This window comes from Chiloscyllium punctatum, chromosome 7 (assembly GCF_047496795.1).
Source record: "Chiloscyllium punctatum isolate Juve2018m chromosome 7, sChiPun1.3, whole genome shotgun sequence".
In the NCBI taxonomy this organism is placed as follows: domain Eukaryota; kingdom Metazoa; phylum Chordata; class Chondrichthyes; order Orectolobiformes; family Hemiscylliidae; genus Chiloscyllium; species Chiloscyllium punctatum.
This window is the reverse complement of record NC_092745.1, coordinates 88825024-88842086: the sequence shown is the minus strand read 5'-3', so window position 1 is coordinate 88842086 and position 17063 is coordinate 88825024. Positions and strand designations below refer to the sequence as shown.

The 17063-nt window shown below is 40.1% G+C and overlaps 1 protein-coding gene across 1 annotated transcript in view; it reads left to right on the top strand.

Annotated features, from left to right (window-relative positions):
* Nucleotides 1-17063, top strand: part of agbl4 (AGBL carboxypeptidase 4) — an 855821-nt gene that overhangs the window by 211715 nt on the left and 627043 nt on the right. Inside the window, exon 4 of the mRNA XM_072574259.1 lies at nt 6976-7070. Coding sequence (XP_072430360.1) covers nt 6976-7070 — 95 coding nt within the window. The remainder of the gene's footprint in view (nt 1-6975; nt 7071-17063) is intronic.

Sequence of the window (17063 nt, the reverse complement as noted above, 5' to 3'; positions counted from 1 at the left end):
ACTTACAAACTTTATATAAATGACAAAAAGCAGTGGACCCAGCACCGATTCTTGTGGCACTCCACTAGTCACATGCCTCCAGTTTGAAAAGCAATCCTCCACCACCACCCTCTGTCTTCTACCTTTGAGCCAGTTCTGTATCCAACTTCACTGTATTCTATGAGATCTAACCTTGCTAACCAGTATACCATGGGGAACCTTGTCGAATGCCTTGCTGAAGTCCATATAGATCATGTCCATCACTCCGCCCTCGTCAATCCTCTTCATTACTTCTTCAAAAAATTCAATCAAGTTCATGAGACATGATTTCCCAAGCACAAAGTCATGTTGACTATCCCTAATCAGTCCTTGCCTTTCTGAATAACATATAAATCCTGCCCCTCAGGAATCCCTCCAACAATTTTCCCACCACCGATGTCAGGCTCACCAGTCTATAGCTGCTGGCTTTTCGTTACCACCTTTCTTAAATAGTGGTACCATGGTAGCCAACCTCCAGTCTTCCGCACCTCACCTGTGACTATTGATGGTCCAAATGTCTTAGCAAGGGGCCCAGCAATCACTTCCCTAGATTCCCACAGAGTTTTAGAGTACTCCTGATCAGATCCTGGTTTTCTTTTCACCTTTGTACATTTTAAGATGCCCAGCACCACCTCCTCTGCAATATAGACGTTTTTTAGGATGTCACCATCTATTTCCTCACATTCTTTATCTTCCAAGTCTTTCTCCATAGTAAACACTGATGCAAAATATTCATTTAGTATCTCCCTCATCTCTCCAATTCCACACATAGGCTGCCTTGCTGATCTTTGAGGGGCCCTATTTTCTTGGAGAATGTGAAGAATGCAGATGCTGGAGATCAGAGTCAAAAAGTGTGGTGCTGGAAAAGCACAGCCGCTCAGGCAGCATCTGAGGAACAGGAGAGTCGACCACTGGGTGACACGGTAGCTCAGTAGGGCGGCACGGTGTTTCAGTGGTTTGCACTACTGCCTCACAGTGCCAGGGACCCGGGTTCGATTCCTTCCTCAGGCAACTGTCTGTGTGGAGTTTGCACATTCTCCCTGTGTCTGCGTGGGTTTCCTCCGGATGCTCCGGTTTCCTCACACAATCCAAAGACATGCAGGTCAGGTGAATTGGCAATGCTAAAATTGCCCATAGTGTTAAGTGCATTAGTCAGGGGTAAATATGGGGTAGGAGGATGGATCTGGGTGGGTTACTCATCGGAGGGTCAGTGTGGACTTGTTGGGCCAAAGGGCCTGTTTCCTTACTGTAGGGAATCATTTCTAATCTAATCATAATTTTTTTTATTCTTCATGCCAATATAGATATTTTAAAATTTTTCTACATTATAATCCATTTGTAACTTAAATTCCTTCCCTTCATTTAAATTCTCAGCAGTTTAGCATCAATCACTGTGGCACACCACGTGTCACATCTTGTCAACCTGGAAAGATCTACTTACACCTGCTTACTGCTTCCTGTTAGCCAGCCAATCTGCAATCCATGCCAATATGCTACCTGCTACATTATTGGTTTTTATTTTCCAGTATTACCTTTGATGTGGTACCTTATAAAATGTCTTCTGGAAATCAAAGTACATACATTGTCTGGTTCTATTTCATCCACCAAGACTCTTGTGCTCCTGCCAGCTGGGTCCTTGCCTGCCTCCCTCGCAGTCATAATCTCCACTCCCTGAAGACTGACCAAATCTGACGATCCCACCCCAAGAGATCTGACTGTCTCTGGTTCAAAAGTTAGCTTTCCCCTTCACTGATGCAACGCCATGTCTGTAGTCCAGCCTCCGACCCATAAAATCTGCCCCAAGCCTACTCAAACTTCAAATGTGTGTCACAAATGTGTTTGCTCTGGACCAAACTAATATCCAGGAACTCTTGCATGCTGCAACTGTGAAACATCTTGCTATCCTTGATGTTTTTTTTAAGAAACTACTGATTATTGTATTCAACTTTATATTTAATTATGTTTTTTTTATACATTTTATTAGCGTTACCACCATCTGATATGCAATTTTAAATGTTAGGAATAGAATAAACCTTAATCATTAATCAAATACTTACTAATTAACCACTCCTTTTCCTGTATAAGAGTAAGTATCAATTTCTGGAGATTGGAAAAGTTTAGACAAAGGCAATGGCATCAAAATGTCCTTTTCCCTTTCTCCACTTAATTTCCTGAGTCAGTTAACTCTAACAGTCTGATAGATGTGGCACATAAGTGCTGAGTCACACTAATTTGGTTAATTTATATGCTCCTAACATAAAATATCAACCTGATACAGTTAATTCATGTTTAATTTGATTCTTAATTAAGTCACTCTCCTTGAAAGGCAAAAAAAAAGTGCTTAAGGTTGGCCACTACATAATTTAAACCATAGTTTTGAGTTTAGTGCCAATTACAAACTAGATTAAATTTGCACAAAATAAAAATTTAGACATTCTTACCCAAAAACAGCACATACTAATATTATAGATATGTATCTACTCCCTATATTCACATCCCCATCAGATTGCACTGTGTAATTTCAACAATAGTTTTCAGTTTAATGCCAATTACAAACTAAATTAAATTTGTACTAAATAAAAATTTAGACATTCTCACCCAAAAGCAGCTCACACAAATTTTATAAATATCTACGCCTATTATTCACATCACCATAAACTTGGCATTTGGGTTCAATACTGGCAAATGCAAGTGGATTCTTCCTTTCCTGCTGTATTCCTGATGCCCCAGGACAATATTATTAGATAGTAGAAATGTGTGCCACTATATAACAGACTTGGGGAATTCAGAATTTTCAGATATATGAGGGACAGCAGGGATAAGGGAAAGTTAGGGCCAATACAGTAAAGTACTATAAGTAATCCAGGTAAGAATAAAGTTAATGTAAGGGAAGTATAGTTAAGATGTGCCAGTGCAACTGATTCAACTTGAAAACATGGCCTGTGAAGTGTAGAAATCATGGAGCCTACAAGTGTCATAAATGACCTTGTGTGCAGAAAGTGATGCCAGTTCAGAAACTTGAAATCCGAATTTCAGAGCACAGGCATCTGAAAGAGTCTCTATAGTGCATCCATGAGGTTGAGAGTTATTTGATAACACATTCTGAGAGATGGTCACACTGCAGCTCATGGGTCTGGAGGCAGAAAAGGAATTGAGAAATCACCAGACAGGCCAAGAGAACCTGCAAAGTAGTGCAGGAGTCTTCTGGGGTACCATCAAAAATCAATTTTCCATTTTGGAAGTTAATGGTGCCATGATCAAGGACATCACAGAGCAGCTGCAGAACTCTCTTCTGAGAGAGTGTGAACAGACCGAGATCATGGCCTACGTTGATACTAACCTACTTCAGCAGGAAGGAAGGTATGGTCCTGCAATCAGAATTTAGATAGAAAATTAGCAAGCAGGACCTTTGGATTACTGCCAGCCTCATATGCAAATGAGTCCAGAAATAGTAGGATTAGGCAGATGAATGTGGGGCCCTGAAAGATGGTGCACAGGGAGGTCTTTAAATTTCTGTGACATTGGAAATTGCTGTAGGGAAGATAGGACTTGTACAAGCCAGATGGATTGCCCCTGATCAAAACTGGGATCGAGTTCCTTATGAGTTGTTTTGCTAATGCTATTGGAAGGACTTTAAACTACTTAGCTAGATATAACCAGGTAGAGAATAGTAAGTTAAACTGTGAAATCAGAGTAAGAGAGAAAACAATGAAATTGAAGTCAGTGAATGCACAGAATATAGTAAACTATACTGGGGAGTTAAAGGCACACACTGCCGTGTAGAAATATGATATTTTAGTGATAACTGAGACCAGGCTTAAGGAAGGGCAGAGCTGAATGTTAAATATTCCTGGATAAAAGGTGTTACAAAGATAGAAAAGGAAGGAAAGGAGGGGTAGCAGTATTAATTCTGCTGCTATATCTTATCATCTTATGGTTTCAGGTTATCCCACCTTTCTCCATTCTTGCCACGTTTTAAATCAGTTCTTGCCAATTGACCTTTCTTATTCTGGTTTGACTATTGTCTTTGTTCTCTATTATCGCACATCTTTGTGTATAATGAACACTATGCAGGACAGCATTTTAGTGTTGGAGAGAGGCTTTCCCAGAGGGCGCTGGAATGGAATTTATTTGGCTAGAGCTGTCCAAGAAAAAGAGTAAAATTAGTCTATTCAGTGTAGTCTGTAGGTCACCAATGATTGAAGATGCACAGGAAGAGATCTGCGGGAAAATTACAGACAGATAGTACCATCATACAATGCTTTAATCACCTAAATATAGACTATGGTAGTGCCAGGGAAAATAAGACAAATGTTCCTTGATTGTGTTCAGGAGAATTTCCTACAACAGTATGTGCCCGATTCAACAAGAAAGGTTGCACAGTTGGACCTGATTCTTGGAACTGAGATGGGTGAAGTAGCTCAAGTGCCAGTGGGAGAGTATTGAGGGCATAGTGTTCATTATACACAAAGGTGTATCATAATAGAGGACAAAGACAATAGTCAAACCAGAATAAGAAAGGTCAATTGGCAGAGAACTGATTTAAAATGTGGCAAGAATGGAGATGGGTGGGATAAACTGAAACCATAAGATGATAAGATATAGCAGCAGAATTAAGACATTTGCCACCCCCTGCCCCAACTTGAGCATGGCTGATATGTTTCTCAACCCCATTCTCCTGTAAGCTTTGATCCCCTTACTAATAAAGAATCTGTCTTAAATACACTCAATAACTTGGCCTCCATAGCCTGTGGAATTTGCCTGCACAGAAAGTCAAGGCCAAAACATTGTCTGATTTCAAGAAGAAGTTGGACATTGCAGTTGGGGTTAAAGGGATCAAAGGACATAAGGAAAAGGTGAGAACAGGTTCTTGAGATTAATGATCAGCCATGATCATAATGAATAGTGTGCAGACTCGAAAGGCTGAATGACCTACTTCAGCTCTTATTTTCTCTTTCTTTGTGTTTGAAATACAATTCAAAACCAAGAGGAATATGGGGAGGGGAGAAAGCATATTAGAGAAGCAATGAGGAATTATGAGTAAAGACTGCAATCAACTTAAAGGGGAATGCCAAATTTTTCTGTAGGCATAAATATAGTAAAATAATAGTGATAAGAAGATTAGCTTTTCAAAAAGCAGATTAACAAATGGAAACAGTGAGCATGGCTGAGGTAGTAAACACTTTTCATCTGTCTTTAACAAGGAGGTAGATAATACACAGACTATGGCTTATACTGCAGTTGATGCTGTGGCATAGCCAGTAGCCTTGATTGTTCTGTGTTTGCTGACACAAATTTACCAATTTCACACCAGGGCTAGTTAACTGGCCATATGTTCTCTTTATTTGAAGATATATCGCAGAATTGTACAGCAGGCAGATTCAGCAACTATTGTAACAGGGGCAAAAACAGTTACATTCCATCACATTACATGCCTCAAGTTCAACTGTGCAATGTCTACAAGTCATATGGAACAAAACAAAAACCAGTTATAGGCCTTTTGGCCCTTCGAGCCTGTTCTGCTATTAAATATGGCAATAATTGATCCTCTAACTCAATGCCATACTGAAATTCATTCCCCATCTCCTTTTATGCCTTTAGTCTGTAGAAATCTGTTTCTTTTGTAAATATATTCAGTGACTTGCCCTCTATCACCTTATATGGTAGAGAATTCCACACGGTTATCATCCTCCGTGAGGGAAGAAATTTCTCCTCGTCTCAGTCCTGAATGGTCTGCTCTGTATCCTGAGACTGTGATCCCTTGCTCTGGACTCCCAAACCATAGACAGCATCATCCCTCATCAATTCTTTTCAGCCCAGTCAAACTTTTATAAGTTTCAATGAGATTCCCCTCTTATCTCTACTCCAGTAAATACAGACATGGTAAATCCAATCACTCCCCAAAAGACATTTCTGTCATCCAGGGATCAGCCTGATGAACTTTCACTGAACTCCCTCTATGGCTAGTATATCTTAGGTAAAGAGACCAAAACTGCATACAGTACTCCTGGTATGGTCTTAGCCAGGTCCTGCAAAGCTTCAGCAAAACTCCATTCTCTTGTTCTCAAATCCCCTTCCAGTTAAAGTCAACACACCATTTGCTTTCCTAACTGTTTGCTTTCTTTCAGGGACTTGAATACAAAGACATTTTTATGCCCCCTCGTACATGTTGCACTCTGGGTCAGTGGTTAGCACTGCTGCCTCACAGCACCAGGGACCTGGGTTTGATTTGATTCCATTCCATTCCATTCCATTCTCCCTGTGGGTTTTTTTCTGGGTGCTCCGGTTTCCTCCCACAATTCAAAGATGTGCAGGTCAGGTGAATTGGCCATGCTAAATTGCCCATAGTGTTAGGTGCATTAGTCAGGGGTAAAGTATACAGGGTAAGGGAATGGGTCAGTATGGACTTGTTGGGCCAAAGGGCCTGTTTCCATACTGTAAGGAATCTAATCTACATCAATCTAACACTGTTTAAGTAATACTCTATTATTCTCACCATTGTCAGCAAATTTGGAAATATTACATTTGATTCCCTCAAAATGTCTTTGATATATGTTATGAGTAACTAGCAGCCAAGCATAGATTCCTGAGATGGCCTGCTAGTCTTTGCCTTCCAGCCTGAAAAACATCCATTTATTCCCACACCGTTTCCTGTTTGCTAACCAATTTTCAATTTATGCCTGCAATTACCACCACCTTCATTGATTTTCCATCATCCATTTTAATCTGAACACTGCTACTTTTTAAAATCTTGGCTGTGAGGTCATACAATATTGAAGAGAAAAGTAATTTGCAATGCAATTTCCAGTTGTTGAACTTTCTGTAGAAGGCATGTTGAAAAGGGAATATTTTTAACAAGGTATGTTTTTACACAGACAATAAATGTATCTTAAGAAAATATTTTAGATTATAATTGTTTGGATTTTAATCAACTTATTTTTATTTAATTATTTGCAGAGAGTAATTTTTAATATTGTCAACTTCAGCAAAACGAAGAGCCTCTACAGAGATGGAATGACACCAGTTGTGAAATCTACAAGCAGACCAAAATGGTAAAACAACTGAAAGCTTGATATAAACTTTTGTGGAATGAAAAGCTGGTGGATTTCCTTTTGTTACTGGATAAATTTAAACATGAATCTGCAATTGCTACAGCAAAAGTATATTTTAATTAAAAACATCAAAAATGTAGAGCTGTGGTATTGCTACAAAATGATTGGGAGTAGAAACTGGTTTGTATTACACCCAAATTTGCAGTATAAAATTAGTACAAGCATAATATTCAGCAGTGTGATGTCCTGCACAGAACTTGCATTGACGTTGGCCAACTGCTGAATTTGTAAGTACTTTTAAATTAATCTTTTTGGATATATTATGACACACCTCTGGATACAGGGGTGGAACTTGAACCCAGATCTATTAGCCCAGGTGTGAACATTACCACTCCACCACAAGAACCCTCAAATAGACTTTGATGCACGACTCTGAGATTGCAAATCTCATGCACTGAGCGAAGAAAACATTGAGATTAAGTACTGGTCTTCTTCTCGAAAGAGTCTTGCTTCTGCAGCAATCAAGAAAAGGGAGAGCCTCTCAAATGTTCCTGTGGAACCATGAACAAGTATAGTTCCCTGACTGCAATTACTGTGCTTTGTTGACTCCAATTCTTACCCATCACTGATTCTAGTTATTACACATTCCTAATTCCACTTGACAGCGACTCTTGTGGTGCACTAGTAATGTCTCTAACTCTGAGCTAGGACACCCTGGTGTGAGTCTAACCTGTTCAGAGGCCTGTAATAACATCTCCGAACAGGATGATTAGAAAATATCTAAAAGCATAAAGTAGATGATGAAATTTAAATTAAAAAGAAGGAAGTGCAACAGTAACACTGCAGGTCTGCCAGCAAATGTGGAGAGAGAAACAAAGTTATACCTAACTTATTGTGCAGTGGTAGTGTCCCTACGTTTGAGCCAGGAGCCAAGACCCATCTGCTTCAGAGGTGTGTAATAATATCTCTAAACAGGCTGATTAGAAACTAACAACCTCAATTGACTTCCTTGCTCTATCACTGTCCTCCCATCAGAATACATTGGAGTGCCATAGCAAATGAGGCAACTGACTTATTTTTTTTCCCCTAAAATCATCCCTCCTGATTTTGTGACAAGCCTCAACTGTCTGACTTCACACAGACAGTTGCCCAAGGGTGGAATCGTACCCAGGTACTGGCACTGTGAGGCTGCAGTGTTAATCACCTTGCCAACCGTGCTGCCCTTATCCGAAACAACCAACAGGTACATATACATAACATCCCCTTTTCAAAACTGTTGTTTCCAAAACCAGGCACTACTTTGAAAACCAGGAATTTATGCTATTCTGCTGCTATATTCAAAAATGATGGGCTAGTACTATGCAGCTTGTAGCCTGCCCAGATTATTGCCCTCAGTCCCAAACTGTTTCTCACTTTGCTACTGCTGACTTCCATGGACAGGGAGTGAGGGTGGTTGCTATCCATGGAGCTTGCCCTGAGAAGTTGGGGAATGCTGCCAACCATGGAAGCCCAGAGGAGTTGCTTGTGGGCTACAGCCACCAGGTAACTGCTCTGACTTTCAAGTCAGGAATTGTACATCTAGTTTCTCGCCAGTACCAGGGGAATAGCACCCTACATTAAAAATGAGGTGAGGTTAAGTAATAATACGATGCATTCAAATAGACTTCTCATTACTCACCAGCATGTTTGTCACCTAGCTGTTCAACCCTTAAGACATTAAGGGTTGACTAGTAACAGGTTATATCGATATGATAGATATTGTTACAGAGACATTGAGGCAGACCAGATGTTAAGTCTTACTTCTCTGAGATCCTAGGCTGTTCGACCCTCAAGTCCATATGTCAACCATCATAGTGAGTGGCATAGTGTTTATGCCACTCCTCAGTTTTAACACTTTCAGACCTATATTAAAAATCTCCACATTTTTTTCTTTCTTAATATTATCAATATTATACACATATTATTACACAATATAATTGCACTTGCTGTTAGCCATCTCCCTGAATCTTGGACTTTAGAAATTCACGTAATCTGCATGTTTTACTATTCTTTCAGAATGTATTTTCTTCAGCCTTCGAAGGCTTGTAATTTACTGGGTTAAAGATGGTTGACTGATTCTCTTCCTGACATCTAAGCACTATTGGGCTCTTGCATAGTGAAATTCCTCATTGGGTTTGACCCAATCAAGCAGTGGTGGTGGTTAACCCCGCATGTGATAAGGTTCCTATAGTTTCTTGATACAGCAATACCAATGACATATGATCTCAGCTGGTCTGTAACTCCTTGGATGACTGTATCTTATTAGTTCAGATCCCTGTTCCATATCTGTCCTAAATGGGACAACCATCTTGCATACTGATGCCTATTGTAATATATGCCAAAAAAACTGCGGATGCTGTAAATCAGAAACAAAAGCAGAAATTGCTGGAAAAGCTCAGCAGGTCTGGCAGCATCTGTGGAGAGAAATCAGAGTTAATGTTTTGGGTCGAGTGACTGTTCCTCAGAACTGAGCAATTTTTGTTTTTGTTATTGTAGCATGTAGCCTGTTGAACATTATGAAAATGCTCCTGATTAGATATGGCTTGATGGTTCTGTACAGGTAATTGAGAAGTCAACTTCTTTGGTGGGATGGGGAGCTTAAACTTCAGCTTCCTGCTCACCAGCAACTTTGATAGTGTTAGACCACTAACACTATAATTAGCAGTGATGTATAAAAGTTGGTATTCTTCAAGAGTAACTTAACTGCTCTGACCCCTATTCCTTGACTTCCCCATTCAGTGGGTATCTTGACAAACTAGAATTGTTCAAATCCAGAACTAGCTGCAAATTTTGACTCATCCAAAAGTGAAAGTTGTGAAGGCTTTCACAACTTTCACATCATATTTCAATTCTCCCTGGCTACAGATGTGGTGCAGAGGAATTGGCGAACTGCCAATTTTTTGCCACTGTTTAAAAAGGGAAGAAGGGATAATCTAAATAATCATAAGAATCTGAGTAATTAGAAGTCAGTTTACTTAATGCATTAATATTGACTAATCTTCAAGTAATTGTTTCTAGTCCACTTTTGCTGAATTGCTTCTCATCCCGATAAAATTAGCCTTTTCCAAATTTAGAACATTTACTCATTTTTATTGTTTTCCTTTTGTACAACTATGTTAAATCTAACTGAATTATGATCGCTACCACAGAAGGTCTTTCCATCCACTTGCCCAGCTTCACTCCCTAAAACTAAATCTGAAAATGGAACCCCTCCGCCTTCTATTTGACACATTTTACCAAAAAAGTGCTCCTGAATATAATTTAGGAATTATGTGGCCTCTGTAAATTTTGCACTACGCATATCTCAGTTGATTTTAGGATAATTGAAATACATCACAGCTATTGTCTTATTATTTTGTCTGGAATTTGACTACATATTTGATCTTCTAGCTTGCTCTGACAACTTGGAGGTGTTTCATATACTCACCACGATGTGATTCCTCCTTTCCTGATCCTTAGTTCAAACCATGTAGCTTGATTTGATCCCTCTGGCATAACACCCCTTTTCACAGCTGTGATTGTTTCCTTAATTGCAATTGCCATCCACTTGTTTTATTAATCCCCCTTTCTATCTCATCTGAAAACCTCATAAGCATAGGTGTTAGGAAATCATTCTACCCCTCTCTAAGCCACTTTGATTAAATCCAAATTTCTTTCAATGTCTGCCTGACAGTCATGGATCTTTATGTCTTTAATTTATATTTTTTCTCCATTACTTTGGAGAAAAATCAATCATATTAAATATGTTCATTTAAGTTATAACATATAGAAAATTTAGGGCACAGAAACAAGTAATTCAGCTCACTTGGCATATACTGCATATGCTTGTGTTTATGCACAATTTGTGTTTTTCAGTGAGTCTTTCTATCCCATCTATACTTTCCCAGCTTCCCTTTAATTATTTCTATGCTATTATACCTATATGATAACAAATTTAACATTCTAATTGCTGTATAGTGAAAGAGGTTTATTCTAAATTCCTCTTCAGATTTACTGGTGACTGTAATTTTCTTCTCTTTATTTGCTCACTAGATGTGGGCAATGATGGCTGGGCTAGCATTTATTGCCTTGCCCTAATTGTCCTTGAGACCATGATGATAAGCTACTTTCTTGAATCACTGCAGTCCATGTAGTGTAAGTACACCCACAGTGCTGCTAGGAAGAGAATGGGAAGGTTGTGACCTTGCAACAATGAAGGAATTGCAATGACGTTCAAAGCTGGGATGATGTGAGCTTGGAGGGAGGTTCAGGTTCTAGTGTACCCATGAATCCACTGATCTTGTTCTTCAAGGTGGCTGAGGTTGCAGTTTTGGAAGGTACTGTCAAAGGAGCCATGTTGACTTGCTGCATGGCATCTTACAGCTGGTACACACTGTCGCCACTGTGAGACATTGGTGGAGAGAATGAATTTCGAAGGTAGGTGGCCATTCAAACGGAATGCTTTGTCCTGGATGGTATCAAGCCTGTTGAGTGTTGTTGGACATGCACTCATCTATTTGTAAAGTGATAAAGGCTGAAACCCTCATAACATTTAAGGAGTCTGATTGCAGTGTCAAGCCATACAAGGCTATGGGCCAAGAGCTAAAAAAGTGAATTTATAATAGTTAGGTGGTTGTTTTTCACCAGCACGGATACAATTTGCTGAAGGACCTTTTTTGTGCTGTAGATCTCTATGACTCTGTGACTGAGTAGAAAATCTTCCATTACACTCCTGACTTATCCCTAATAGATGGTGGAAAGGCTTTGGGACATTACCACGTTAATTATAAAGATGGTGCCATTTAGTTTCTGGTCAATTGTAACCCCAGGATGTCAATATTTCAAGATTCAGTCATCTGTCTGTAGGTATCTTGTATTTATTAACAGTAGTTTCAGATTTGATCATAAATTGATTCTTCTTTATATTTACCATATCAGACTGCCTTATAATTTTAAGTACTTATATTAAGTCACCCTTTTCTAAAGAAGTTAAAAATCACACAACACCAGGTTATAGTCCAACAGGTTTAGTTGGAAACACACTCTGAAGCGTTGCTCCGAAAGCTAGTGTGCTTCCAATTAAACCTGTTGGACTATAACCTGGTGTTGTGTGATTTTTAACTTTGTACAACAACGGCATCTCCAAATCATGTTTTCTAAAGAAAAGAGTCTTAAGTCTGTATAGAATATTTATTCCAATATGATTCTTACAAAAGCTACTCTCTGTTTTATTTGTAGTTTCTTCTGAACCACTGATACCTTGTACTTTTGTTGCATAGTGGAGTGAATACAAAATATTCATCTAACAAGTTTCTTATTTCCTTATTATCCATTACATTTATTTCTGCATCTGCCTTTCATGGACTCATATCCTCCTTTATCACTTTCCTGTTCATATTCTGAACAATTATATCCTCCACTTATTCATAACTGATGACTTGAACAATATGAGAAAGGATTTTTGAGAGCAGATTTTTGAGGAATTGCCAATTATGATGGGTGAGTCACTGTGCCTTGTGAAGGGGCAATAGTTTAGAAGCAATCTAATCTTGCAATAAAGGCAATAAATCAACTTAAAGTAACAAGAAATCCACAGAAGAAATGTTGAGCAGATTGGGCACATACTCACTGAAGGTAAAAAGAATGTGACGTGATCTTATTGAAACATGTAAGACCCTGTGGGGGTTTGAAAGGTGGATGCTAAAAAAACTTTCTTCTGGGTGGAGTATATAATTAGGGGACATGGCTTGAAAAATAAGGGTCTGCCATTTAACATTGAGGTAGAGAGATACTTATTTCTCAAAAGGGTCATTATTCTGTGGAATTATATTCCCTGGAGAAATGTGGAAACTGGTCAATTAAATGTATTCGAAGCTGAGTTAGATAAACTTGATCCATAAGGGGTTTGAGGGTTATGAGTGCAAACAGATAAGCTAGGTTGTAGCCATAATCAGATAAATCATGATCTTATCAAATGGTGGAACAGACTCAGGGAGCTGAATACCTCATTCCTGCTCTTCATTCTTCTGTGTTCTTTGATTTAATCTAATTCAGTATTACAAAAATAAACAAAGAACTGTGGATGCTGGAAATCTAAACAAAACCCAGCAGGTTTGACTCAGCATCTGTGAATACAATATATATGTACTATATATAAACTGAAGACAGCAGTTGTGAGGTGTTAAAGGAGTAAGTGATAGGTGGAAACAGAGTGCAGAGGGAAATAAAGATCGACAAAGACATGGATCATAGTGAGCCAGGGAGAAAGAAAAGTGCTAATGGGGGCCATAAGAAGGTGAAAATGGGTAGGCTATGCTGAAAGCAACCCATGTGATGACAGGACCTGGCATGTGCAGGTAGTTAAAGGACATGGAAGAAAGTGTTCATATCTTTAAATTATTGAACTCGATATTGAGTTCTAAGGGCTGCAGAGTCCCAACGCAGAAAATGAGGTGCTGTTCTTCCAGCTTGCGTTGAGTCTTGCAGGTGCGTGCAGCAGATCCGAGACAGAGATATTAGCCAGGAAACATTATGGTTTGTTGATGTGGCAGGCAAATGGAAGCTTCGTGCAATTTTGTGGACAGAACGTAGGTGTTTGGCGACGTGGTCACTTGACTACATTGGGGAAGCAAAACACAGACTTGGCACCTGCTTTGTGGAATACCTACATTCTCTCCACAAATATGAGAGGCTTTAACCCTATCACTTATTCCATTATCCCCTCCCATCAGCATAAATACTACCTTTTCCTATCAATACTAGTTCTGAATAAGGTTTGTTGGATCCAAATGTTTTTTAAAAAAATTAGATTAGATTCCCTACAATGTGGAAACAGGCCTTTTGGCCCAACAAGTCTACACTGACCCTCCGAAGAGTAACCCACCCATACTTATTTCCCTCTGACTAATGCACCTAACACTATGGACAATCTAGCATGGCCAATTCACCTGACTTGCACATCTTTGGACATCCAGACAGATGTGAGGTGATGCATTTAGGCAAGACTAATTCTAGAGCGAATTATACAATGGACGGAAGAGCCTTGGGAAAAGTTGATGGGCAGAGAGATCTGGGAGTGCAGGTCCATTGTACCCTGAAGGTTGCTGCACAGGTGGATAGAGTGGTCAAGAAGGCATATAGTATGCTTGCCTTCATTGGGCGGGGTATTGCGTATAAGAGCTGGCAAGTCATGTTAAAATTGTACAAGACATTGGTTTGGCCGCAATTAGAACACTGTGTACAGTTCTAGTCGCCACATTACCAAAAGGATATGGACGCTTTGGAGAGGTTGCAGAGAAGGTTTAGGAGGATGTTGCCTGGTATGGAAGGTGCTAGCTATGAGGAAAGGTTGAGTAGGTTAGGTTTATTTTCATTAGAAAAAAGGAGATTGAGGGTGGACCTGACTGAGGTTTACAAAATTATGAAGGGTATAGACAGGGTGGATAGAGATAAGCTTTTTCCCAGGGTGAAGGATTCAATAACAAGAGGTCACACTTTCAAGGTGAGAGGTGGACAGTTTAAGGGGGATACACGCGGCAAGTACTTCACACAGAGGGTGGTGGGCGTTTGGAATGCGTTGCCAGCAGAGGTGGTAGAGGCAGGCACGGTAAATTCATTTAAGATGCATCTGGATAAATGCATGAGTAGGTGGGAAGCAGAGGGATACAGATGTTTAGGAATTGACCGACAGGTTTAGACATTACATTTGGATCGGCTCATGCTTGGAGGGCCGAAGGGCCTGTTCCTGGGCTGTAAATTTTCTTTGTTCTTCTGTGGGAGGAAACCAGAGTACCAGAAGGAAACCCATGCAGATACGGGGAGAATGTGCAAACTCCACACAGACAGTCACCCAAGGCTGGAATTGAACCTGGGACCCTAGTGCTGTGCGGCAGCAGTGCTAACCACTGAGCCACTATGCCGCCCCAATTCTATTAATTTTGTTAATTCCATAGATGCTCCCAAACCTGTTGAGTTTCTCTAGCAATTTCTGATTTTGGTTCAATTTATTTCAATTCTGGCACCAGTTTAGAGGTGAGACTGTAGCTGTCATTCCTTGGTGAGTTACTTATACGAGGGTGTAAAACTTAGGACAGCAGGATTGAATACTAACAAGAAAGGTTCTATACTAACTGCACTTGTAAATAGTATGTAAATAGAATCCCTAAAGTGTGGAAATGGGCCATTTGGCCCAACAAGTCCACACTGACCCTCCAAAGAGTATCCTGTACCTACCCTATTACTCGACATTTTACCCCTGACTAGTGCACCTACACATTGCTGGACACAATGGACAATTTAGCATGGCCAATCCACCTAGCCTGCACATCTTTGTACTGTGGGAGGAAACTGGAACCCCCAGAGGAAAGCCACGCAGACACGGGAGTATGTGCAAACTTCTGGGTACTTATTTCAATGAGCTGATCTTGCAAAATCTGTACTGTTTAATCTGTGTATGCAATGTGTTCAGACTTAATAGTGACATATTCAGATGATGATCCCTGTTCTCTAACACCTAATTGGTTGAAATTGTAAGAAAATATTCTCGTAATTTGAATGACATCTTTACCTGGTATTCCTTACCAGTAAAAACACTTACACGGGTGGAATTTGTGTGAATGGTTCAACAATCATGAGTTCTTCAACACAGATGTTCATTTAGTACTGCACATAAAATTCAAACATTTTTCCCCTGCTAGTAGTAATTGGACAACCATAATTTTCCCTCACATGCTTTTCTCAAATAAATATTTTTGCTGTCCAGGTTTTCACATTTTAGGACTTAATTCTTTAAGGTTGTGAGTTCCTGCCCCATTCAGGGATTTATTAATTTGATCTAAATTGTTACTTCAGGACAATACTGAAGGATGATGTTATTCTGATAATATACAAACATCATCTTTTTCAAGTTGGATGTAAAACAGGTTGTAGATAGTTATTTTTTTATTGGATTAGATTAGATTAGATTATTTACAGTGTGGAAACAGGCCCTTCGGCCCAACAAGTCCACACCGCCCCGCCAAAGCGCAACCCACCCATACCCCTACCTTTACCCCTTACCTAACACTACGGGCAATTTAGCATGGCCAATTCACCTGACCTGCACATCTTTGGACTGTGGGAGGAAACCGGAGCACCCGGAGGAAACCCACGCAGACACGGGGAGAACGTGCAAACTCCACACAGTTAGTCACCTGAGGCGGGAATTGAACCCGGATCTCTGGCGCTGTGAGGCAGCAGTGCTAACCACTGTGCCACCGTGCCGCCCATGTATAGGAACACTGAATTCAAAAATCGGGGTAATGATAACTGCACAAAACATTGAGAGTCAGACAGCATGAAAACAGACCATTTTGTTCAGATTAGATTACTGACAGTGTGGAAACAGGCCCTTTGGGCCAACAAATCCACACCGACCCTCTGAAGAGTAACCCACCCAGCCCCATTCCCCAACCGTATATTTACCCCTGACAAATGCACCTAACACGATGGGCAATTTAGCATTGCCAATTCACCCGACCTGCACATCTTTGGATTGTGGGAGGAAACCCACACAGACACAGCAAGATTACGCAAACTCCACACAGACTGTCACCTGAGGTGGGAATTCCCTGGTGCTGTGAAGCAGCAGTGCTAGCCACTGAGCCACCATACCGTCTAACTCAGCTGTGATAACCAAGTTTCTCAAACTAAACTAGTCTTGCGTTTGGCCCATATCCTTCCAAACCTTTCCTATTCATGTACCTATCCAAATGTCGTTTAAATGTTGTAACTGTATTTGCATCTATTACTTTCTCTGTCAGCTCATTATACATACAAATCACCCTCTGTGAAAAGGTTGCCCCTTTTAAATCTTCCTCCTCTCACCTTAAAAATGCCCTCCAGTTTTGAACTCTCCTACTCATGGAAAAGTCCTTTGCTATTCATAGAATCCCTACATTGTAGAAACAGGCCATTTGGCCCATCGAGTCCACGCCA